This window comes from Callospermophilus lateralis, chromosome 11 (genome assembly GCF_048772815.1).
Source record: "Callospermophilus lateralis isolate mCalLat2 chromosome 11, mCalLat2.hap1, whole genome shotgun sequence".
NCBI classification, from domain to species: Eukaryota; Metazoa; Chordata; class Mammalia; order Rodentia; family Sciuridae; genus Callospermophilus; species Callospermophilus lateralis.
Genome location: NC_135315.1, coordinates 59,597,683 through 59,623,422, shown reverse-complemented (window position 1 = coordinate 59,623,422; position 25,740 = coordinate 59,597,683). Strand labels below are relative to the sequence as shown.

Sequence of the window (25,740 nt, the reverse complement as noted above, 5' to 3'; positions counted from 1 at the left end):
TCTTTATAAAATTGTTGAAAACTTTTTGTGTGTTTCTTTTGGAATCCAAAGATTTCTAATTCATAGAGACCATATCTGCAGCATTTCTGAGATTCTGGGTAATGTTTCAGAGGACCATAGGTAAGTCAAAAGATCTCTGGACAGTTCATTCAACGAATGAACTCTGGGCCTGAGGCCTGGTGGGAAGAATTAGTAATGTTTGGAGTGAAGAATAGAAGATGTATGGAAAACAAAGTTGCCCTCAAATAAATACTCGCATGTCATGTGGAAGAGGCAATACATTTGTATTTTGTGATTCCTGTTCTGAAAAAAATCTGGAACCAGTGTGTACCATGTTAACGAAGACAGAATTCAGCTTTACATAAAGGATAATAGTCCAACTATGTGCTGTTGAATGTTAGCTTGTCTAAGGCTGGGTTCTCTTTCACTGAAAACACTCCATGGTAACTGATACATGGGAGTTTAGCAAATAGTAGCAGAATTTGGATGCCATTGATACTATTTTCTATGAAAAATTAGGGTATGTAATTTCTGTTTCTTCTAGCTCTGAAAGAACATGATTTTATAATTCCTTAGGTATTAGATTTACTTATTATGTGACCCTGGAGCAAATTATGAAGCTTTATTTTATTGATCTGTAAAATGATGTTAATAATATTTTAGCAAAAAGCCAGCACAGTGGCATATCTCTGTACTTCTGGCTGCTCAGGAGGATATGGTAGGAGGATGGCTTGAGGTCAAGAATTCGAGAGTAACCTGGGCAATATAGTGAGACACTGCCTCAAAAAAAAATTAATACTTTTGCCAATTGATTTTTATATATCAATATATTTTGAAAACTAAAGTACTGGGTTGGGGATTTAGCTCAGTGGTAGGACTTTTGCCTAGCAAACACAGGACTCTGGGTTTGATTCCAGCCTTATCCTCCTTATTATCCCCTTCCATAGTAAACTCTTATTTAAGAAATGTAGGTGATTCCTTAATTTCTTTTTATGTTTTGACTCGTGTCAATTTAAAAAATCATACCCCAGGGCTGGGGATATAGCTCAGTTGGCATAGTGCTTGCCTCGCATGCACAAGGCCCTGGGTTCAATCCCCAGCATCACCAAAAAAAAAAAAAAAAAAAAAAAGTCATCCCCCCAACCCCCCAAAAGCAATATTAATTAAAATAAGCAGGTTTCAGTGGATCCATTCCATCTAATTCTCAGATGAATTTAATAGTGGAACTTGAATGTTTCTTAGTGGTCTCTGGCAGAGGTACAGCTAAGCCAGGTGTAGTATTTTTAGGAGTCAGAGTTCCGTTGTGGTCTAGACTAGGTTATTCTAACTTGCATTGAAGCTTACAAACCTGGAAGTCGAGCTTTTCCCATCTCTCCGGAAACAAGGCTGCACGTGGAGAGGCAGATCTTTTCATTCACTAAAGCTCCACTGTCCTCGACAACAACTCATTCTTAGCGTTTGCTGCCTGGAGACCGTGGGTTTTCTTTTCCCACAAAGCTGGGAGATTTCACTTCAGCAGTGCCAAGCTCTCAAGTTGGGCAATGAGGATTTCATTTGGCCCACACAATGGGCAGGGAGACTAATGCTGTGTGCAGAGTGAATTTTGGGGTCAGGCATTCTTCTGGCCACTTTGCTTTCAGTGGAAAGTAGATGTCCCTGGCTGCTTTGTACTTTCCAAACTTTTGCATGTTGGGAGCTGCCCTTCCAGAACCATTTTGGCTTCTTCTGGAGATGACTAACTGCAGCCAGCTGTGTGGGTTGCCTGCAAGAAGCTGGTCAGACCATACCATTATCTCTCCTCACAAACACTGCAGCTTTGTGTCCTCCCGCATCTAGCCTGCAACCCAACACAGAGCGGTCACTGTGTCCTCTCCAGGCTGGAGCCCCCTTCTGAGTGTTAGGGGTCTTTTGTTCAGAAGCTTTATTGTCCCCCTCATTCTGGAGCACTGTTCATGGTGGTTGTGGTACAGCATGAATATTTGGGGAAGAGGAGGATGTAGATTTACAAAAAAAAAAAAAAAATTAAAATTCTAACCCAAGTTGCTGAGCAAGTGGAATATGAGCAAAATTAATTAATTTTGCATTCTTCAAAGAAAGAGAAATAAAAAGAAAGAAAGAAAGAAAGAAAGAAAGAAAGAAAGAAAGAAGATATACAAAACCTCTAAATGTTGATATTACTGTTTGCTTTTAACAAAGAAGGCAAAATGAGTGATTTGATTCATTTGGATGAGTGTAGGACTCTTTTGTGGCTTTTCCTCTGATTTGCAAAGAATGTCTCCTTTAACTTTAATTTGAGATTGTATGAATCTCTAGAGCACACTGTAGTGAGATTACCCAAGAGCAGTCTAGCTATGGAAGAAATTCCATTTTACATGGTCAAGGTGGGGCCCCAAGATATGGTAACAGATTTTGTTCCTTATGGCAGAGAGTCTGCTTGCTGAATTGCCTCAAACTTCTTTTCATCTTATTTATTCTAAGTCAAAAGGCTCAGTACTGCCTAGAAAATCCAATGGATTTCCTGCTTCTACACTATATTTACAAACATACACATTGCTTTGTCATAATTTTTATTATCAGAGTAGTATACACACAGGTTTAAAAACAGACTAGGACAAGGAACCTATAAAAAGCAAGACCACTGATGCCTTGTCCTCTTCTCAATTTGTGTCCCTCTTTTGGGGATGATCAAATAACAACTTGATTATGCTTATACTGCATTTAAAACACACATTCGCATGTACACACACACTTTATTTTTTAGATTAGTTTTATGCATAGCAAAATTGGGCAAGTAATACAGTTACTCTTGTGTACCTCCTGTCCCCAAACACACCTGTTATCAACATCCCTCACAAAACTGATACGTTTGTTATAATCAATGAACCTACTGACACATCTTTGGCACCCAGGGGCCTGTGCTACACTGGGGTTCGCTCTTGGTGGTGTGTGTTCTGTGGGTTTGGACAAATGTGAAATGACTTTCACCCACCATTGCAGTATCAAATGGAGTATTTTCAGTGCCTCCAAATTCCTTTGTGCTGTGCCTATTTATCTTTCCCTCCTTCCTCACCCCGGGGCAACCATTTATTGTTTTTTTTTTGTTGTTGTTGTTTTTTACTGTCTCTATAGTCTTGCCTTTTCCAGAATGCCTTATAGTTGGAATCATAATCATAAGGTGTGCAAGCTTTTCAGATTGTCTCCTTCCACTTAGTACCATGTACTCAAGGTTCTAACATGTCTTCTCATGGTTTATGCTGTGGTTTGAATAAGTGACCATGTATTAGAAGCTCAATGCCCAGCTTTAAGAGGTGGCGCCTAGTAGGAGGTCTTCAAGTCACTGGGGATGTGCCACTGTTGGTGATTGGGGGACCCACTTCTTCTCTCTTGCTTCCTAGCCACGAGGTGAATGATTTTGCTCCATCATGAGCTCCCTCTGTATGTGCCACAGGACAAAAAACAACAGGGCTAACCCATCAGTCTGAAACCTCTAAATTGTGAGCCAAAATAAAACTCTTTTTTTATGTTTATTATTTTATATTATTACAGTGACAGCTGACTAACACAGCTTGATAGCTCATTTGTTTGTTTGTTTATTTAGTTAGTTAGTTACTGGAAATTAAACCCAGTGGCATTTTACCATTGAGCCCTTCTCCAAACCATTTTAGTTTTTATTTTGAGTAGGGGTCTTACTAAGTTGCTTAGAGCCTCATTAATTTGCTAAAACTGGCCTTGATCCTCCTGCCTAGCCTCCTGAGCTGCTGGTATTACAGATGTACACCACCGCACCCTGTGAGAGTTCCTATTTGTCCCACAACCTTGCCAGCATTTGGTGTTATCAGTGTTTGAGACTTTAGCCATTCTAATTGAGGTGTAATGATGTCTCACTATGGTTTTAATTATTAAAATCTCCATGATGATATGGAGTAGCTTTTCACGTGCTCTTCTTCCATCTGTATCTTTCTTTCTTCATGTGGTATTAGAGAGTGAAACTAGGTGTACTCTACCACTGAACTACATTTCCAGACCTTTTTACTTCTATTTTATTTTTTGAGACAGGGTCTTGCTCAGTCAGGCTGGCCTCAAACTTGTGATCCTCCTGCTGCAGTCACTGAAATTACAGGCGTGCACTTGGTGCACTGCACCCAACTATCTATCTCTTTTGATGAGTTGTCTGTTCAAATCTTTTGCCCATTTTTAGTCAGGTTGTTTGTTTTTGTAGTGTTGAGTTTTAGGAGTTCTTTACATATTTTGAATATCAGTCCTTTGTAACATTTGTCATTTGCAAAATGTTCTCCAAATCTGTGGCCTGTTTTCTCATTCTTTTGACACTACTATAGTTTATTTTTTCACACACACATTTTTTTAAAAATATTCTTTTAGTTGTAGATGGACACAGTATCTTTATTTTTATGTGATGCTGAGGATCGAACCCAATGCTTCTCACGTGCAAAGTAAGTGCTCTACCACTGAGCTTCAGCCCCAGCCCTCACACACACATTTTTTTGATTGTTTGCTATGATAGATAAGGATTTAACCCCTAACCTTACACCTTTTCTCAGTATCATAATATTGTTACTGTTTTTAGTTCCTGTCTTGGTTATTGCTTTTATTTAACTTTATTTAAATAGTTTTTAATTTTTATATGGACACAATGCCTTTATTTATTATTATGTGGTGCTGTGGATTGAATCTAGTGCCCCACACGTGCTAGGCAAGTGCTCTACCACTGAGCTAGAACTCCAGCCCTATTGCTTTTATTTTAATAATGTATTTCATCTTTATTTTGTCAACTGTGTATAGTATCTTTGGCTTTCCATTTGTAAAGGCAGAGGAAGACATTATTACTAGTATCCTCTCTACCTTGTCTTATACCTCTCAGTTTCTTTCCTCTGTAACTATTTTGTCTTTAAATATGATAATATTCAAACATTCTAGAAAATGGTCTCGCTTACTCTGCATACTGGTCAATTTAAGTAGTATCCATATTATTGTGACTATATATGCATTCTTCCCTGCAAAGTGAGGTCATTGTTTTGCTACCTGTCTTATGCAGCTTCTTGTTTTTCCACTTTTCTTTCTTTCTTTCTTTCTTTCTTTCTTTCTTTCTTTTTAGCTTTAGGTAAAATATCTTTATTTTATTTTTATGTGGTGCTGAGGATTGAACCCAGTGCCTCATGCATGCCAAGCGAGCGTGCTACTACTTGAGCCATATCCTCAACCCCATTTTTCCACTTTTTAAAATTTATTTCCTCATTGTTTTTCATAGTCTTCATCAAGGCAGATATTCTGTCAAAGAAACTTCCCTTCTGTGGCACTTTGTCCTCTTGAACTGGTCTAGACTTTTTTCTCAAACTTGTTTCTGGGTATCATCTTTAGACTTCCCTTAACTGATTTCCTGTAATGGAGCCACTGCTTCCTAGATGACTTTTCTCTTCCTCATTGGTTTAGCCCCTTGTTTTACTGGCGCACACACTCAAATAACTTCCTTAGAGTGGGTATTGACACTTTAGTTTTCTGAGTCTTCGCATGCTTTAATGTGTATTTTTAAATTATACTGATATTTTTATTTTTATTTATTTTTTGCAGTGCTGGGGATTCAACCCAGGGCCTCAAGCATGCAATGCAAGCACTCCATCACTGAACTATATACCTGACTTTTAACATATATTATTAACTTTTGTGATTGGTTTATATTTCAGTTGGATATAGAATTCTAGACTGAAATAATCTTTTCCTCTGAACTTTGAAGGCATTTACTTGATTGCTTTCTAGAATTCAGTATTGCAAATGCACAGTGATGGCTCATTTTATTCTCTATCCACATGCCTTCCCCAAATTTTTAGGCGTTTTTGGTATTCTAAAGCTTCATTAAAAATATATCTTCATGTAGTACTTTTTTTTTTTTCTTTTTCTCATCAATTTTGCTTGACATGAGTTTTGGAAACACGTTCTTTATCTTTGGAGAATTCTCTTCCTCTTTGATAAATTCTTCCATTTGGTTTCCGCCAGTCAGTATTTCTGAAACTTCTGTTAACTGATTATTTGATTTCCTGGATATAGTTTAAGATGTTTTTATGATAGTTCAGTTATGCTTATCAAGTGTGTCCCTTAACTTTCAAATTTATTGCTGAGAAGAGAGGTCTCTGGAAAAGTTAATTGGGAGTCTTCAGTTAAGTTCATGAGATTAAGTATTTAAGATCATGAGACTGGGGCTAAGGTTGTGGCTCAGTGGTAGAGTGCTTGCCTACCACATGTGAGGCACTGGGTTCAAACCTCAGCACTACATAAAAATGAAATAAAGATATTGTGTCTACCTACAACTAAAAAATAACTATTTTTAAAAAAGATCATGAGATTGAGTAAAGTCACCAGGAAAATAAAGTAATAAAATAAAAAAGTCCCAGGACTGAGGTCTGAAGAATTCTAGCATGGAAAATGTAGAGGGAAAAGGAGGAATCAGCAAAGGAGACAGAGGGTGGCCCCTGAGGTAGGAGAAAAGCTAGGAAAGTATGACTCCAAAGGAGTGTTTCAGAGAAGCAGCCTTATGTATGAAAGTTCCTCAGAAAATTAAAAATAGATCTACCATCTGATCCAACAGTCCCACTTCTGGATGTGTTGGAAAGACATCTGCATACTCATGTTCATTGCAGCACTATTCACAGTAGCCAAGATATAGAAGTAACCAAAGTGTCCCTCAGCAGTTGAATGGAAAAGGAAAATACAGTATACATACACAGTGGAATATTATTCAGCCTTCAAAAGAAAGAAACTCTTTGTACAACAATATGAATGATTCTGGGGATATTACACTGAATGAAATAAGCCAGGCACAGAAAGATAAATACCGCACATGTATCTCACTTACATGTAGAGTCTAAAAAAGTTGGTTCCATAGAAATAAAGAGTTGAATAGTGGACTGGGGCTTGTAAGAAGGGGCTGGAGAAATGTTGGCCAAAGGGTACAGTTATGATGAGTAAGTTCAAAAAATTCACATACAACATGATCACCCTAGTTATTAACAATATGTTGGATACATTAAAAATCGCTAGGAGAGGGACTGAGGTTGTGGCTCGGAAGTAGAGTGCTCGCCTAGCACATGTGAGGCACTGGGTTCCATCCCCAGCACCACATAAAAAATTAATTAATTAATTAAAGGTATTGTGTCCATCTACAACTAAAAAATAAAATATTTTTAAAAAATAGCTAGGAGAGGAGATTTTAAGTGTTTCACCACAAAAATTAGTAAGTATATGAGGGAATACATGTACTCAACATAACCATTTCCCAATGCTGCAGTGAATTCAGGAGTACAGATATCTCTTGGACATAACAGATTTCATTTCCTTTGCATATATACCCAGAAGTAAGATTGCTGGATCACATGCTAATTTTTTTTGGAGGAAATTCCATACTGTTCTCCAACAATGTGCAAAGGGTTCTGTTTTCTCCATGTCTTTGCCCGCACTCATCTTTCATCTTTTTTTATAATAGCCATTCTAACAGATGGGAGGTGATACCACATTGTGGTTTTAGTTTGCATTTCCTTGTGTATTAGTGAATTTCTGCATACTGTTTAGTTACCCCATTTTTTAAAATCTACTGCATAAATATAACTAAAAAGGAAACAGAAAATTACTTACAGAGCAACCAGCTTAATACTCAACTGTTCTCAATATTCTATGTTCCCTTCTAGTTCGTGTCTCTATGAATATTTAGTTTTATATACTTGTGATCAATCACAGCATAACATTGTTTTCACTGGCATTAAAAAATATTACGTTAAATATATTTCTTTTTTTGTATAGGTCTTCCTAGTTAAGAGGTGGATCTTGCTTTCTTTTCAACCTCTTTCAGTTAGCTGGCCAGCTAAGCTCATGAATGGGAATAAGTGGGGGAATGGGAAGAGAATAAAGGATATAAAGGTGCTGACTGAGCCCGCCACAGTTCCATCTGCCCATTCCTCTTGACACCCTGCTGTCACCTTGCAAGGATGTATTTTGTAAGGTAGCATGGCCAATGTCAGGGGTTTAGAATACATTGTTTAGCAATGAGTCTTAACTCACAGTAAAGATATTTTCCCTGGACTTATGGTGAGACTATGTCCTGATAAACTCATTCTAAGTTGAAAATAGGCTAAGTTCAAAATGCATTTAACTCACCAAACCTACCAAGATAATAAAGCCTAACAGTTTTATTAGCCTAGCCAACCTGAAACATGCTGAGAACACTTACATTAGAATAAAGCTAGGCAAAATCATCTGACACAAAGACTATTTTATAGTAAAGTGTTGAATAGCACTAATTTATTGAATTCCTTAGTAAAAGTGAAAAACAACTTTTTTTCTGAATGGTTGTATGGATATACTTTCACATCAACAAGAGTTGAACCATCTTTAGTTGGGGATGTCTGTACTTGAAGGAGACTCCATTGGCAGGTGTCTTTCAGGGGCTTACATCATTGCCACTTTACTTCTTCCCTTGAGTACCCTTAGGAAGTAAGTTGGACTGGAGAGTAGGCACTTATGGAAGGTGTGAGAGGCCACGAACCAGCCCAGGTTTAGTCTGATGTGTCTGTGATGCATTTTAGCAGCTCTCTTTAAATGTTCCCTCTGTTTCTAAAGTGATGTGCACACAGAAGAGAGAACCTTAAAGAACAGATACAGATGTAATTTAAAAAAAAAAAAAAAGAGGGCTGAGGCTGTAGCTCAGTGGCAGAACGCTTGCCTGGCATGTGTGAGGCACTGGGTTCGATCCTTAGCACCACATAAAAATAAACAAAATATAGGCATTCTGTTTTACAACTACAAAAAATATATATTAAAAAAGAAAAAGAATAAGTGTAATGAAAAATACAACTGGATTGTATATTTCATAATGCACTAGATGTAGTTCATAAATAAACTTTGGTTTGCTATTTGAAAAAATATTGAATAGTTAGGTACATTTTTTAGAAGAACCAGATAAAATTTAGAACCAAAAGGAAAGATTTAATTAAATTAATTCTAGAAATTAATAGCTAGAAATAATTTGTTCTGTTGTTCTGTTGGAGTTCTCTCCATCTTCAGAACCAAAAAAATGATTGAAGGTAGAAAGAAGAAAGGAAGGGAGAGGAGAAAGAAGCGGGGAGGGAGGAAAGAAGAAAGGAGAGCCTGAATTTAGTGGTATTTTAGGAATGGCAGATGCTGCTGTGATAATGAGTCCCTGACTTGCATGTATGCCTGTTGGGCCATAGTTACGGTGAAACTTTTGTTATCTTGCAGTGTTTATCATAGTCCTTGCCAGGATGACTTCATCCTAGAGAACTGCTGTTACTAAAATATTTCATTGCTTAGTGGTTTTAATCTTCATTTTATAAGAAAAATTAAATAGATCTTTTCTTCATTGAGTAATTCAGTATGATGCAAGTGACGCATCTAGATACCTAAAAGTATCAAAAATCTATAGTGGTACTCAGTCTCTGTCCCAGGAGCTTAGTTTGAAACAGTTACCTTAAAAATCATAGTTTCTGTACATTAATATGACAGCTTGGCCTTTATTATATCAAAGTTTCAAAAGGACTTAGTGGTAGGTGCTTAGCAAGGTATGCTACCCGCCTGTACATCATCACTTCCGAGTCAGGTGTTTAGATTGGTGGCTGTTCCTTTTCCCTAGCAATCTGGGTAGTGGGTTGGAGCATCTGGGTCAGGCTGGGTTCTAAATCTGCTGACTGTCTAGAGAGGGGGGCATTCTCCCACACCTGCTTTCTGTTCTGAAGACACCAGGAGATTGGTGATCACTTCTGGGATCCTTTGTTATCAGGATTGCAACAGTCAGCCTTGATGGTCTTTGCATGTATTAAATAGGTCAAGAGTTTTCTTCAATTCCAGAGTACAAACAAGAATGGTTTCTGGGTTTTTACCCCTAGAATATTTTTTATGTGTCTGTGATACAATCTAGATGAAAATAAAGAAATAATTCTTTATATCTTATATTTCCCATTATAAATATACTAAATTCTGTATCATTTCAATGTCATATAAATCCCTTTAATATTTATAACTATTTCATAGATATTCATGATTCATCCTTATCCCATTCATTCTTATTTCTCTGTGACTACAAATAGCATACCATTTCCAGTGGTGTTAAAATTGATACATCATTGTTCTCATCAGTTTCTGCTTAGTATCATTGTGTCTTCTAATTACTACCCCTCCCCTCTAATACTAAGATTAAACTCATTGATTTCTTTTTTTTTTTTAAATAATGTGTACTGAAGTTAACAGACATGTTTTTTTTTTTTTTTTTTTTTAAAAGAGTGAGAGAGAGAGAGAGAATTTTTTAACATTTATTTTTTTTAGTACTTGGCGGACACAACATCTTTGTACATGGTGCTGAGGATTGAACCCGGGCCGCACGCATGCCAGGCGAGCGCACTACCACTTGAGCCACATCCCCAGCCCAAACTCACTGATTTCTTAATCAGAGTTGTGCTCAGTCAAATATGTTAATGATACCTTCTGCAAGTTTTTATTGAGAAATGCTCAATAAACTTGTATTTTGTCAAATGGCTATTGTTTATTTGCCAACATTGTATCAGTTTATATGTATTAAATTGTAAGTTAAAGAAAAACTGTTCCATAGTGACTTACATGAAGCATATGCATTGGCTGGTGTAGCTGAAAGACCAGCAACAGGACATCTGTATTGCAGCTCAACAATGCCAATAAAAATTTGGCTTCCTTCTTTCTATCTTGCTGTCTGCAATCCCACTTTCCTCTTACAAGGGCAAAGTGGTTGCGAGCCATTCCATACTCATGCGCTTTCTCACTGATATCCAGTAATGTTTGACAGCCTGCCCTGAAAACTTTTCTTGTGCCCATTGATATTAATATGCTGTGTGCCCCTGCTTTGTGCCAGCAACTGTAGCTGGCGATGGGATTGTCTGAGTAGCTCAGACTGAGAGTCAGCTTTCCCAAGTAGGTAGGGCTGTGGGAGGAGATACAGAAACCCCAACAGGAGGTAACAGGTAACAGGAGGAAATGGTTGAAAGGTCATAGCCACATCACGAAAGGTGATAGCCACATCATTCACTATACCACGTGTTTGGATGTCATTCCATTATAAAAGTTCTTGCTTTTTTGGTGTTTTTCTTAATTTTTTTTCCTTCTGTTTTTAGGGGCTGTTTCAACAACCAAACGGACAGGCATTCCAGCTCCCCGAGAACTCTCAGTAACTGTCTCAAGAGAGAGGTCTGTGCCACGTGGTCCCTCCAACCCAAGGAAATCTGGGTCCAGTCCAACTTCCTCCTGTACCCCGACCCCTACCAAGCACCTGAGGACCACTTCAGCAAAATCCAAGCAAGAGAATGAAGGTGGAGAAAAAGCTGTTCTTGAGTCTCAAGTTCGGGAACTTCTGGCAGAAGCCAAAGCCAAAGACAGTGAAATCAACAGGCTTCGAAGTGAACTAAAGAAATGTAAGGAGAAAAGGGCCCTGAGCACTGAGGGGACTGATGCTGCGGACCCAAGTGTTGATGGGATATCAGCCCCACCAGGTGACACAGAACCTTTATTAAGAGCCCTTGAGGAGAAGAACAAAATCTTTCAGAAAGAGCTTGCTGACCTAGAGGAAGAAAATAGGGCCTTGAAGGAGAAACTGACTTACCTCGAGCAGTCACCAAATTCTGAAGGGGTAGCAAGTCACATTGGTGACAGCAGCTGCCCAACATCCATAACTCAAGAGTCAAGCTTTGGAAGTCCAACTGGAAATGAGCTGTCAAGTGAAATTGAAGAGTATAAAAAAAACACACATGGAAATACATTGCGGACATCAGGGTCCTCAAGCAGCGATGTTACCAAAGCTTCCTTGTCACCAGATGCCTCTGATTTTGAGCACATCACTGCAGATACCCCGTCTCGACCCTTGTCCTCCACTAGCAACCCTTTTAAGAGCTCCAAGTGTTCCCCTACTGGGAGTTCCCCAAATAACGCCAGCGAGCTGTCCCTGGCTTCCCTCACAGAGAAGATACACAAGATGGAAGAAAATCAGCACAGCACTGCAGAAGAGCTGCAGGCTACTCTGCAAGAGTTATCAGACCAGCAGCAAATGGTGCAGGAACTGACAGCTGAGAACGAGAAACTGGTGGACGAGAAGACAATTTTAGAGACATCCTTTCACCAGCATCGAGAAAGGGCAGAGCAGCTAAGTCAAGAAAATGAGAAACTGATAAACCTTTTACAAGAGCGAGTGAAGAATGAAGAGCCCAATGCCCAAGGAGGAAAAATCCTGGAGCTGGAGCAGAAGTGCACAGATATTCTTGAGAAGAGCCGCTTTGAAAGAGAGAAGTTGCTCAATATTCAGCAGCAGTTGACCTGTAGCTTACGGAAGGTTGAGGAGGAAAACCAAGGAGCTTTAGACATGATTAAGCACCTAAAGGAAGAAAATGAAAAACTTAATGGGTTTCTAGAACTAGAGCGGTGTAATAATAGTGTGATGGCCAAAACTTTGGAAGAATGTAGAGTTACCTTGGAAGGCTTGAAGACAGAGAATGGGTCCTTGAAGTCTCATTTGGAGGGAGAAAAGCAAAAAACTATGGAGACCAGTAGTACCCTGGGGCAGACAGCAGAGAACTGTAAAGTCCAGGAAATGTTGGAAGTGGCTCGAGCTGAAAAAGATCAACTGGAACTGTCTTGCTCAGAGCTCAGACAAGAATTGCTAAAGGCAAATGGTGAAATTAAACATGTTTCAAGCCTGCTAGCCAAGGTAAGAATAGGTGTCTCTTACCTGGTGTTTGTTCATCCTTACTAACATTTCTCTCCTTGACCTTAAAGTTGCAAAGAGAATCATTTGTTCTGTTACTTTCATTCATGAACCTAGCATTCTAAATGCTTGAAGATCTGTGATTCCAGATGGACTGGTATTGAGATTCAAAAGGAAATACCCAAATTTCTGACTACAGGCAGCTGAAAGTATAATGGGGATATAGTAAATCACATCAAATGGTAGGATGTATTGATAAAGAATTTCATAGGGCTAGGGAATATAGTTCAATGGTAGATACTTGCCTAGCATGCATGAGGCCCCTGGTTTCCATCACATACTGAAGAAAAAAAAAATTCTGCTGAAGCTGCAGTCTAGTGCAGAGGAGGGACACGAGAATAATATGGGAGGGGGGCAGGGCAGGAGTAGTATAGAAGTAGTACTTCCTGGAAAAGTGACAGCTAAGCTGAGGCTTGATGAATGAGTTATCTAAGTCTATCATCATGAGCTTAGCTATTAGTAACAGTTAAAATTGTCCCCAATTTTCCCAGCAAGAAATAATACAGCCACGGGCTGGGGTTGTGGCTCAGTGGTAGAATGCTCACCTAGTATGGGTGAGGCACTGGGTTCAATCCTCAGCACCACATAAACATAAATAAATAAAAATAAAGGCATTGTGTTCACCTACAACTAAAAAAAATTTTAAAAATAATACAACCACTATTTTAATATTTTCTGTCAAATATATGTATGCATATATCTCATGAATTAAAAAAAGTTAAGGGCTGGGGGTATAGGTCAATGATAGAGTGCATGAGACCCTGGGCTTTCATCTTCAGCACTGTAGAAAATAACATTTAGAACCATCCTGTACATGTTATTAACTTTTCTTTGTTGCATTTAACATATTCTGAGCATATTCTCCCCATCAATTATTCTTTTAGGTATTATTTTAAATACTAGATAGTACTTTATTATATAACTATCTTATATTCACTAGTCCTGTGTTATAAAACATATGTGTTTTATTGGATATTTATGGTTTTTTTCTGGTCTTTCACTAGTGTAAATAACATTTTTTGTCTCTCTCTGATTATTTCTTCAGGAAAAATTCCTAGACGTTGACTTAGTGAGTCAGAGAGTATAAACATTTTAAAGACTTTCAACACATTCAGCCAGATTGCCCTCCAGAAATATTATGCCAATTTGTTCCCACGAGCAGTTCATGAGAGCACTTGTTTCCCTGAGCCCTTGCCAACACTTGGTATTAAATTATGTCATTCAAATCTGTTAATCATTTCCTTTAAAAATATTTTTTTTTACCTTTTTAATTTAGAAAGATCTTCTCTAGCCCAAGATCAAATAAATGATCACTTCATTCATTTTCAAGTGACCTTTTGATTGTTCTGGAATTTTCTTGTATGATGCAAGATTGATAATAATTGTAGGATAGTCTGCCTACCCCCACAGGGTAGGTGCAGAGAGATGACTTCCTGTTTCTGTCTTCATCAAGCTCTTGGGTCTGTGAATTAGGGGTCTGCTTGGGAGTGAGGATAAAAACCCTTCTCACTTTATGTGGGGGTTTATCACTGTTTCAAGCAGCAATTTGTGCTGTAAGCTCTTAGGCAGACTTTTCTGCATCGCTTCATCTGTCTTGAGACCTGTCAGTCTCATCCTGATTCTGCAGCTCGATTTTCTGATGGTCATAGTAGTATGTTGTGTTAGGAGTTTTTACCATTGTCTATGTTCTAAATTCATAAGTATTTTATTGAAAACACAGGATTAGAATTCGAGGTTACTAGCCAGGTACTCATTTAATTGTAGATAGATAAATGAAGCTTTGCATTGTCACCCAGTAGAATATTTATCTATTTTGCTTAAAGATTACTGAGTACTCTTTTACAAAATATTTAGTCTCCCAAAAGACTTTTTTTTTATTTTTTATTTTTGTAGTTGTAGATAGCATTCTGTCTATCTACAGTGCCATTGAGCTACAGCCCCAGCCCCCCACCCCCAAGGACTTTTTGTATGTGTTTGTGTGTGCTGCTGGAGATTAAACCCAGGGCCTTGTGCATGTGAGGCAAGCACTCTAGCAATTGAGCTATATCCCCAGCCCTCAAAGAGCATTTTTCAAGTCCTCTTTTAGTCCTTCTTTGTTCTCTTTGGTATTTTGATTGGTATCTCACTAAATATATGTATCAGTGAGAAATAATTTGGCATCTTAAAAATAGCTTACTTCTTATCATAAAATATTTATTATAGAAGATTTAGAAAATACAGAAAAGTATAAAAAGTGATCTTTATAACCTCTAATAATCTAAATATGAGGCTGGGATTGTAGCTCAGTGGTAGAGTAGTTGCCTGGCAAGTGTGAGACACTGGGTTCAATCCTCAGCACCACATAAAAATAAGTAAATAAAAATAAAGGTATTGTGTCCATTTACAACTAAAATAAATAAATAACCTTTAATATCACATCTTGAAGAAAAAACTATCAACATTTTTTGTGTGTCCTTTACAAGTTTGTTTATGCATACAAACCTGTATTGACAGAGTTTTATTTAATCTTTCTGCCAAAAAGAATAGAGTATATCTTTCATTAATACAGTGATCCCTTGGGCTGGGGATGTGGCTCAAGTGGTAGCGCGCTCACCTGGCATGCGTGTGGCCCGGGTTCGATCCTCAGCACCACATACAAACAAAGATGTTGTATCTGCCGAGAACTAAAAAATAAATATTAAAATTCTCAAAAAAAAAAAATACAGTGATCCCCATTAGATTTGTTTATAAAATCTATTTCTGATTTATACATTTCTTTTATCATTTAAAATTCTTTTATATCCCTTTTTATACATTTTTGTTTGTTTTCTTCCTAGCTTCTTAAGTAAAATTCTTCATTTAACTTTGTTCTTTCTTTAAAGTCATGAATTTTTTGCTTTTATGTGGTTTTGGCTAAATAATGACAATAAAATGTAGAATTTTCTGGTATAAACTTAATATGATATGGAGGAAAAGCCAAGTATTTGCATTCTCTGTAGAATATAAGGCACAAGAATATAAGGCTGGGGATATGGCTCAAGCGGTAGCGCGCTCACCTGGCATGCATGCGGCCGGAGTTCGATCCACATACCAACAAAGATGTTGTATCCGCCGAAAACTGAAAAATAAATATTAAAAGAAAAAAAAAGATATATATTTAATATCAAGTTATTATAAATGTTATAAAATCAAGCTGTTATTTATATATTCCATATTTTATTTCTGGCTAACTAAAGTTATCAAATTCTAATGGAAGATGAAAAAGATTTTAGCCAGTGTTTAGGTGAAAGTCTGAGGTAAAAGATGAGATATGATGCCACAAAAGGTTTCTTTATATCTATCAAGACCTCAGGTCTATGATTTTGCACTGTTGTTTGCAAAGACATTGATTTGTAATGGCAGTGAATCTGTAACTTAATCTTCCTGCTGTTTTATATTAACATAGAAAAAGTATAATCCATACCTATGGAAGAGACCATCTCTGTTTTCTGTTGCTTTAACAGAACATCTGAGACTAGGTAATTTATAAAGAAAAAGCTTTATTTTGGCTCTTGGTTCTAGAGGCTGGAAAATCTAAAACCAGGTGGTCAAATCTTGTGTGGGCCATGTTATGCTTCAACTTACAGTGGAAAATTGGAAGGAGAAGCTCTGCATTTGGAAGATGGACCATGTGTGAGAGAGTGAGGGGAGATGTCAGGCTTACTTGATAACAATCTCCTGTCAAGGTCACCAGTCTAGTTTCAGGAGCATGAGAGTTCCCATGAGACTGCATTCATCCGTTTATAGGGGTAGAGCCCCCCCCCAAATTTAATCACCTCTTAGAGGCCCCACCTCCCAATTCCACTACATTGGGAATCAAATTTCATTGTGAGTTTTGGTGGGGACATATTATATCCAAACCATAGTAGCTTATTGTATCCCCACTGTAGAATATCAGGTAATCCATCAGCAATTGTGAATTCAAATGATGTTGCTTAAGCGACCCATGCCTTAAGGATTACAGGAACAGTTTTAGCATAGAATTAAAGATACAAGTGTTAGACTGGGTCTTCCTGACTTGCCCAGTGACAAGTCTTATGACCTCAGGCAGGCCTCTTTCCATCCACAGTGTTGAGCAGAAGTATGATGGTGGGTGTATTCTGGTTTTGTGCCAAAAAATGAAGCATTTAACATTTCATCATTTATTATTTTTGATGTAGACATTTGGTACATAACCTATATTATGTTATTGTAAGTGTTTTGCTAAGTCGTGTCTGATTTTTAAATAAAGGATAGGGGTTAAATTCTTTCTGTGTCTACTGACATCTATTTTTGTGCCATCACATTGCTTTTTTCTCCTTTATTTTGCTACAGAGATGAATTACAATAACAGATTCTCTAAGGTAGTTAGTCTTATGTTAAGTCATCTTGGCATTCCTGGAGTGAATCCTAATTCTTCAGTGCTCATCATTTCACTTGACATTTTTGCCCAGAATCTTCACATATGATGACTTTAAGCAGTTGTCAGAGTGGACTCTTCTATTTATCACTAAGCAGACTGTTTGGTCATCAGTACTTAATTCCTTGAGCATCATATTCATCTACTCTAATTCTTGGCAGAAGAAGTAGATCCTATAAAAGAATAAAGTCATGTTTTTACAAAGGGGAAAAGCAATATCAACCCACCCTACAATCTAATAGTTAACAGATTTACCTCACCTGATAAAGTTAATAGAGTTAGTGAATCTATAAGAGTTTCAATTCAAATATGTTACTTAATGACTCAAAAGAATCTCTGAAGTCTTCAAATGTACTTCTTTTTGGATAGTATATAGTACTTTTCCTTGTGAAATAAATAGAAAGTTAGTAGAATTTTTATAATAACTATGTTTTTGTTTCATAGGATTTTTCTTCCTTGTATTTATTTGTCTTAGCAGTTCACTAATAATATCTCCATTCTTTTTTTTTTTTTTTTTTTTTTTTTTTGGTGGTGCTGGGGATTGAACCCAGGGATTTATACGTGCAAGGCAAGCACTCTACCAACTCACCATATCCCCAACCCCAATATCTCCATTCTTTTCATTTTCTCTGGTAGATTCCCTATACATTTTTCTGGCAGCTTATGTAAGACACTTCTGTATAATTTTGAAAAAGGGTGTGATGTCCACAGGACCCCAAAGCCTCAGCTTCCTGTGAGGCATTTAGGTACCCAGGTAGCCCCTGTAGCCAGATAATAGCTTGTAGTTGCTTGGGGTTATTTTTTTTTCCCCAGCCCTTGACGACCCAGCTTTAAGTTTATTTTATTTATTTATTTGAGACAGGGTCTCAGAGTGTTTCCCAGGCTGCCTTCAAATTCCTGGGACCAAGGAATCCTTGTATTTCAACCCCCTGAGTAGCCAGAAATACAAGCATATACCATATGCCACTGTGCCAGGTTTAAATTTTTTGACTTTCACCTTTTTCAGTTGTTTGGGATCTTGATTTTACAATAGACTTTCTTGTCTAGGCTTGAAACTTAGAAATTTTAAAAGAAAAATACTGAGGCCTTAAAGCTTATAGTTGGTATGCTTAGAAACTAGCTTTTTCTTCAGAAACTCATGGTTCTCCTCCAAAGAAGTAAGACGATTATAAATAACCACTCACTGTGGGTGGTCAGGGGAGTCCAGTAGAGTTAAAGTGATCAGTGTGTAACCAAGGTTGGTTCTGAGGCCAAACTGATTAGAGCAACCTCTGGGCAAAGATTGCAGAACTGGAATTTGAGAGAAAGATATAATGAGTGAATAATCCTATGGCCATGACTTCAGAATAGAATGTCTTAAGACTTAAGAGATCTCAAAACCTTAAGTAATCAGGTGGTCCAATAGAATCCCCAGGTGATGCCTTTACAACAGAAAACAGAAAACTCCACTGTCTATGATGTATGCCAGTTGACGTGCTCGCAGCTTCCATTCTCTGAGGTCAGAATTCAGGCAGTTGCTAGCAGTGGTTTTGGGGCTCCATAATTCCAGGGCTATGGGCTGGTAGCTCTGTTCTGTTATTCTTGACCCTCCTGCCAAGGGTACAGGGTAGCTCAGCTTCCTTGGGCCTTTTTAACCACATGTTGTGGTTCCAGGCTGAAAACGTCTCCTCAGACCCCTCAGTTCTATGAGTAGAACCTGGTTCCCTGGAAGCTTCCCCCAATTTCTTTCCCTTTATGTCTGATTGGTCAAAATAGTACCATATTTGTGAGCTGGGGATATAGCTCAGTTGGTAGAGTACCTGCCTTGCATGCGCAAGGTCCTGGTTCAATCCCCAGCACCGCCAAAAAAACAAACAAACAAAAAAAAAAACCACATTTACATCCCAGCCCACCTCTTTTGAAATAAGTTCATAACCTGATTCTTAAACAAAATTGAGGTTCCCATCGAAAGAAAAAAGGGGGTTCATGGGCACTGTTTGACAGCCTCCCCACAGGACTCCATATCTTTACTTTTTTCCCACAAAGCACTCATGGTAACCTAATCATGTAAGTCCTTCTGTGGCTTCCCATTTCATCAAACACTTCATGGATGCCCAGAACCAGCTAGATTGAGTCTTTGCCTGCCTCTGGGTGTTCGTTTAGTGGTCTCTCTGTCTCTCTTGCTTGGTGTTTTCTGCAGCTTTCAGTCTTAGCTATGGGAACACTTCTTCAAAGAGGCCTTCAGGGCTGGGGATGTGGCTCAAGCGGTAGCGCGCTCGCCTGGCATGCGTGCGGCCCGGGTTCGATCCTCAGCACCACATACAGACAAAGATGTTGTGTCCGCCAAAAACTAAAAAATAAATATTAAAAATTCTCTCTGTCTCTCTCTCTCTCACACCTCTCTCTTTAAAAAAAAAAAAAAGAGGCCTTCAGCTCTGTTGGATCATTAACTCATGGACTCTCATGGCTTCTTTCAATAAATGATATTGTTCTAGATCAACCAGGATCTCTGTTTGAAAGCCTTTGCCCTTCATAGCACCTCAGGATGTCCTTGGAAGTATTGGCGAATCTGTTGTGTAGAGTTCAGGGGAAATTTGGAGAATATTCGTTTCTCCTGCCTGAATGATGGACTGGTGATTGGTTAAGGTTACTTACCCAAAGACATGGAGATTTCATTTCTCTTCAATTGAGACATAATTTACCTCATTTTCTGGCCACAAAACATCAACGAGGAGGAAGGCAAGTGAGGAAGTTCTATAAACAGCCTGCTGCAACTGTCCTTTGGAAGCCTGGAGGAGGTAGACTCAAAGGAGGCACCTCAGGGTAGCAACATGAGGAGAGGCCTGCAGGGAAATTTGCCGAAGGCCCCCTCCTGCCTGGCTGTGCACCAGGAGCTGAAGCTCACAAAGATTAAATTACACGGCTAGAATGCCCATGTGTCCCTTATTATGTGAGATATAATAGTGACATGGCCCCAAACAAAGTAGTCACATAATGGGGTGTATACCAGGTTCTTCTCAGCAAGATCGATCTCTGAAACTCAGAGAGAAGGGTTGAAGCTGAACTTTGGTGGAGAAGAAATGTGGCCTTGTGGGGGATCGGAACACAGAACACTTATGGCTCTGCCTCCTAAACCTACTGTGGTTCCACTGGAGGAGGGTGCTCCTCACTGCCGACCTACATGGGCTGCCCCTTTTCTGAGTTTCCTTGCCAGAACTTCATCCCCTGTGACAAATTCATTTTTCTTCGTAGACATGTTAGTTCTTTTAATGAGATAAGGCCTGAGCATTATTCTTGTCCTTGAATGTGACCTCAGGACTCTTTGGGAGCCCTAGAGTTGCCCCAACATCTCTGTCCTATGTACATTCTTGGGCAGCACTTTTATGGGGCACTGCTACTGCCGATGCCATCCCCAGCACACAGCCCCTGCTTCTTCAGCTTGCCTGTGAGTTCCCAAAGGTAAAATTCAGATTTTTATTCTACATCTTTGAGTTTTCCATCAGTCTTTTCCTTAACAGAAGTGTAAATAAACTAGCATATTCTCTTCTCCCTTGGCAGAATAGCATTGCAAAAAGGAAAGAAAAATTTAAACTTAGGTCAGTAAGAATGCAATATAGCTATCAGTATCAGCAATACCTGTACACAGTGTGGCCAAGAATGAAGCAGAAGTTGTTTTTTTTTTTAATTTTTTAACATTTATTTTTTAGTTTTTGGCGGACACAACATCTTTGTTTGTATGTGGTGCTGAGGATCAAACCCGGGCCGCACGCATGTCAGGCGAGCGCGCTATCGCTTGAGCCACATTCCCAGCCCCTAGAAGTTGTTTTATAGTAGCCAAGCTAGGTGTCAAAACAAAAACAACAAACACAACATCCTTACTCATGGCAGAGTTACTCAAGCTGTCATTCCAGCTTTGTTTACTTTTATGTTGTATATAATTTTAGCATTGCTGTTTCTTCCACATATTAGGTATTCAGTAAATACTTGTCAGTGAATAAGTGAATGAATGGCAAAGAAATTTACAGTGGAATTAAAAGAGACTGCTATAATTTATCAATATATTCAAAACAAATTTTATCATATTTTAATAATAATAGCTAGTATTTCAATGCTTTGTATGTATTAGAAACTCTTAGAGACTATGATCATCATAACCTTACATAGTAGATACCATCAATATTAGCCTAATTAATTAATTGATGAAACCAGGATCAAAACTGGGTTTGACTTCAACACGCCTAGATTTTTTTTTGTGTGTGTGTGGGGGGTACCAGGAGCTGAACTGGTACAGACTGAACTCAGAGGCACTTGACCACTTGTTCACGTCCCCAGCCCTATTTTGTATTTTATTTAGAGACAGGGCTTCACTGAGTTGCTTAGCACTTTGCTGCTGTTGCTGAGGCTGGCTTTGAATTTGAGATTCTCCCACCTTAATCTCCTGAGCTGCCGGGATTACAGGCATTCGCCACTGCACCCAGCAGCATGTCTGTCTTTAATCACTGATTTATATGGCTTTCTGGTTACTGAAAGCAAAGAGATGGGAAAATATATAAAGCAGACCTAATGACTTTAATACCATGTGATCTTAGGCCAATGCTGTTTTTTTTCCCCCCACTGAAAAAACAAAGCCTCATTTACTAGAAGAATTTTACTTGATTATAATACAGTGGGAAAGTTTACAGCAAAAACCTGAATCATCAAGAAATGTTTTTGTTTGACTTCTAGCCTGAATCATGAGAAGGGGTAAGAATGAGTTTACCAGGTGAAGTGTTGGGGATAGGGGCTGGGGAATGTCACTAGAAGACAATAACTTAAGTCCTAAGGCCAGAAAGCCTGGCCCTTGAGGAAGTAATGCTCATTTATTTGTCATTGCTGGAGTGCATAGGATGGTCCCTGGAAGTGAACAGGAAGAAATGCCAACCACGTAGATTGAATTTCACCCTCAAGACATAGTAAGTCTTAGAAGGATTTTTTAAAAAATAGCAGCTTTATTGAGATATAATTAAGAAAATGTACAAGTCAGTAAATTTTTAGTATATCCTCATGGTTGTATAGCCATCACCACAATCAATTTTATATCATTTTTATTACCCAGTAAAGAAATCTGTACCACTTATTAAAGTCACTGCCATTTGAATCAACTTTCATGTCACTGTGACTAAAATATCTGATAAGAGCAACTTAGAGGAGAAAAAAATTATTGGGGCCTCACAGTTTCACAGGTCTCAGTCCATAGAGGGCTGACTCCATTGTTCTGGGCCTAAGATGAGGCAGCACATCATGGGGGACATGTGTGGTAGAGAGGAGAGCTGCTCCCTCATGGCAGCTGGAGAGAAGATCCAAGAAAAAGGGGCTGGAGAGTAGATGCACCCTTCAAGGGCACACCCCCTGTGACCCACCTCCTCCATCCACACCGCCTGCTTATGGTTACTACCCAGTCCATTCAAATGCGGATGGACTAAGTTACAGCTCTCATAATCTAATAGTTTTACCTCTGTATATTCCTGCATTAGCAAGATCTTTTGAGAGACACATATGCTAACCATAACTTGCTTCCCCCATATCACCTTTGCCCTCCCATCTTTGGCAACCTCTAATCTATTTTGTGACTCTTTGGATCTGCCTCTTCTGAACATTTTATGAAATCATATACTATGTGACTTTTATCATTTATTTCTTTTTCATTCAGTGCAGTTCTCTCAAGGTTTACCCACATTGTAGCATATGTCAGTACTTCATTCTTTTTCATAGCTAATATTCCATTGTATAAATCCATCACATTTTGTTTATCCATTCAGTTGATGAGAAAGTTGTTTCTACTTTTTTGGTTATTGCAAATACTATTGCTATTAATGTTTGCGTACAACCTTTTGTATTAATATATTTCATTTCTCTTGGGCATATGCCCAGGAGTGGAATTCCTGATCATGTAATTCTATATTTAACCTTTTTTTTCCCCTCAGGGGCTTTCGACCGCTGAGCCACATCCCAAGCCCTATTTTGTATTTTATTTAGAGACAGGGTCTCACTGAGTTGCTTAGCTTCTTGCTTTTGCTGAGGCTGGCTTTGAACTTGAGATGCTCCTGCCTTAGCCTCCCAAGCCGCTGGGATTACAGGTGTGCGCCACCATGCCTGGCTTGTATTTAAATTTGTGAGGGACTCTCAAATTGTTTTTCAAAGTGGTCACACCATTTTATATTCCCACCAGCAATGTGTTTGGGTTCCACTTTTGCCACATCCTCCTCTCTTGTTATTGTCTTTTTGTGTTAGCTGTCTAAAGTTTGATATGCACCTCCCCAAAGATGACATTAGTCATTTCCCCAGTGTCTAATGATACTGAGCATTTTTCACGTGCATACTTACCAATTGTGTATCATCTTTAGAGAAACAATTTAAATCCCTCACACATTTTTTTGTCTTACGGTTGAGTTCTAAGAATTCTTTACATATTCTGAATATAATGCTTTATCAGAGATGTAATTTGTAAATATCTTCTTCCATTCTGTGGGTTATCATTTTACTGTCTTTTAATGTTCTTGAAGGCACACTTTTTTTTTTTAGAGAGAGAGAGAGAGAGAGAGAGAGAATTTTAATATTTATTATTTAGTTATTGGCGGACACAACATCTTTATTTGTACGTGGTGCTGAGGATCGAACCCGGGCCGCACGCATGCCAGGCGAGCGCGCTACTGCTTGAGCCATATCCCCAGCCCCACTTTTTTTGTTTTAATTTTAATTATATGAAGGTTGTGGTTTGTGCTTTTGGTTTGAGGAATTTTAAACAAGGTAGTGAGAGAATCCCAGATTCAGAACAATCGCTAGGCTAGAGCTGGAGCTCAATGGTTGAGTGCTCGCCTGGCACACGTGAGTCACTGGGCTTGATCCTCCACACCATGTAAAAATAAATTAAAGGTATTGTGTCCACCTATAACTAAAAAGTATATATTTTAAAAAGGACAAAAGAAAGATTGCTAGCGGGGTGCGGTGGCACACTCCTGTAATCCCAGCAGTTTGGGAGACTGAGATAAGAAGATCACGAGTTCAAAGCCAGCCTCAGTAAAAGCGAGGCGCTAAGCAACTCAGTGAGACCCTGTCTCTAAATACAAAATAGGGCTAGGGATGTGGCTCAGTGGTTGAGTGCCCCTGAGTTCAATCCCCAGTACCAAAAAAAAAAAAAAAAGAAAGAAAGAAAAGAAAGAAAGATTGCTTTAGCCACAGTTAGGTGAGAAAGAATGAAGGACTGAAGAGGGGACAAGATAGAAGGGAGGACAGGATTTGAAAGACATTTAGACATTAGACATTCTAGGAATTAGGCCCATTAGGGTTTGGTGTCCAATATGATATTGGGGATCCCTGGAAAGAGGCCTTTGGTCCATTCCCCAATCCTCCTCTTGTGTGGTTGCACATGTGGTTGTGCTGTTTCCTGAGAGGGAGCATAGAACCTGGAGCAGCTTGGGGAGGAGTGATGTCTGTTGAACCAAAGAAGATATTCAGGCCTGCAAATTGAGCTCCTGTCAGCACCTGCCTCTCTAGCCATAGATGACCCCTCAGCTTTAGGCCAAAGATCTCAAGGCCAGGAGCTACTTCATTTCCTGTACCTAAGGCCTTCCTTAGACCCTTTTGTCCCTTTAGAAGCAGTAAAACTATAAGCAACTAGGATGTTTCCCTAGTTAGACATTTCACATTTCTGAGGTTTGTTGAAAAAGAAGTCACTATTGGAATGTGTGGGGGTTGGATCCTTTTTTTTTTTTTTTTTTTTTTTTTAGTTGTAGGTGGACACAGTGCCTTTTATTTTATTTATATGGTGCTAAGGATCAAACCCAGAGCCTCACACATGCGAGAGACAAGTGCTCTACCACTGAGCCCCACTCCAGCGCCAGCCCCAGCCCTGGGGTTGGATTTTTTTTTTTTTTTTTTTTTTTAAAGAGAGAGAGAATTTTTTTTTAATATTTATTTTTTAGTTTTCGGCAGACACAACATCTTTATTTTTTTATTTTTATGTGGTGCTGAGGATCGAACCCAGTGCCCCACACATGCCAGGTGAGCACGCTACCACTTGAGCCACATCCCCAGCCCAGGTTTGGATCTTAATGTCTTTATTTTCTTCCTTCCTAGATGATTTATTTTTTTTTATTTTTATTTTTTTAGTATTGAGGATCATTTTTATCAAATAGAGAGTATAATCACCAGATTCAGTCAAAAGCCAAGTAAAATGACAAACTGGGCTATGGGTGTGGTAGAGCACTTGCCTAGAGGGTGTGGCCCTGGGTTCCATCCCTGGTACCACAGACAAACAAACAAAAACGCAACATCCTTACATAAGAAGCAGTACAGAGGATTTATTTTACAAGCCATGTACCTTGCTATTGGCAACATAACTTATCCACCTTTGCTGGTTTCTAACAGAACTATCTATACAACTTTAATGGTATTGGAATTTATTTAGAATTTATTACAGTGATATAACCACATCTGCCTATGTCTCTGTGTTATTCATACATGACTGAATGATGAAATGATGTATGAAAGGCAGGGTCTGATTTTT

General features: G+C 38.7%; 1 protein-coding gene across 5 annotated transcripts in view; it reads left to right on the top strand.

Annotated features, from left to right (window-relative positions):
• The window catches only part of Specc1 (sperm antigen with calponin homology and coiled-coil domains 1), a 230,697-nt gene that overhangs the window by 105,796 nt on the left and 99,161 nt on the right, over positions 1 to 25,740 (top strand). For all 5 annotated transcript variants that reach the window (XM_076870325.1, XM_076870324.1, XM_076870326.1 and 2 more), the window contains one exon: positions 11,160 to 12,742. In XM_076870325.1, the coding sequence (XP_076726440.1) occupies positions 11,160 to 12,742 (1,583 nt within the window). The remainder of the gene's footprint in view (positions 1 to 11,159; positions 12,743 to 25,740) is intronic.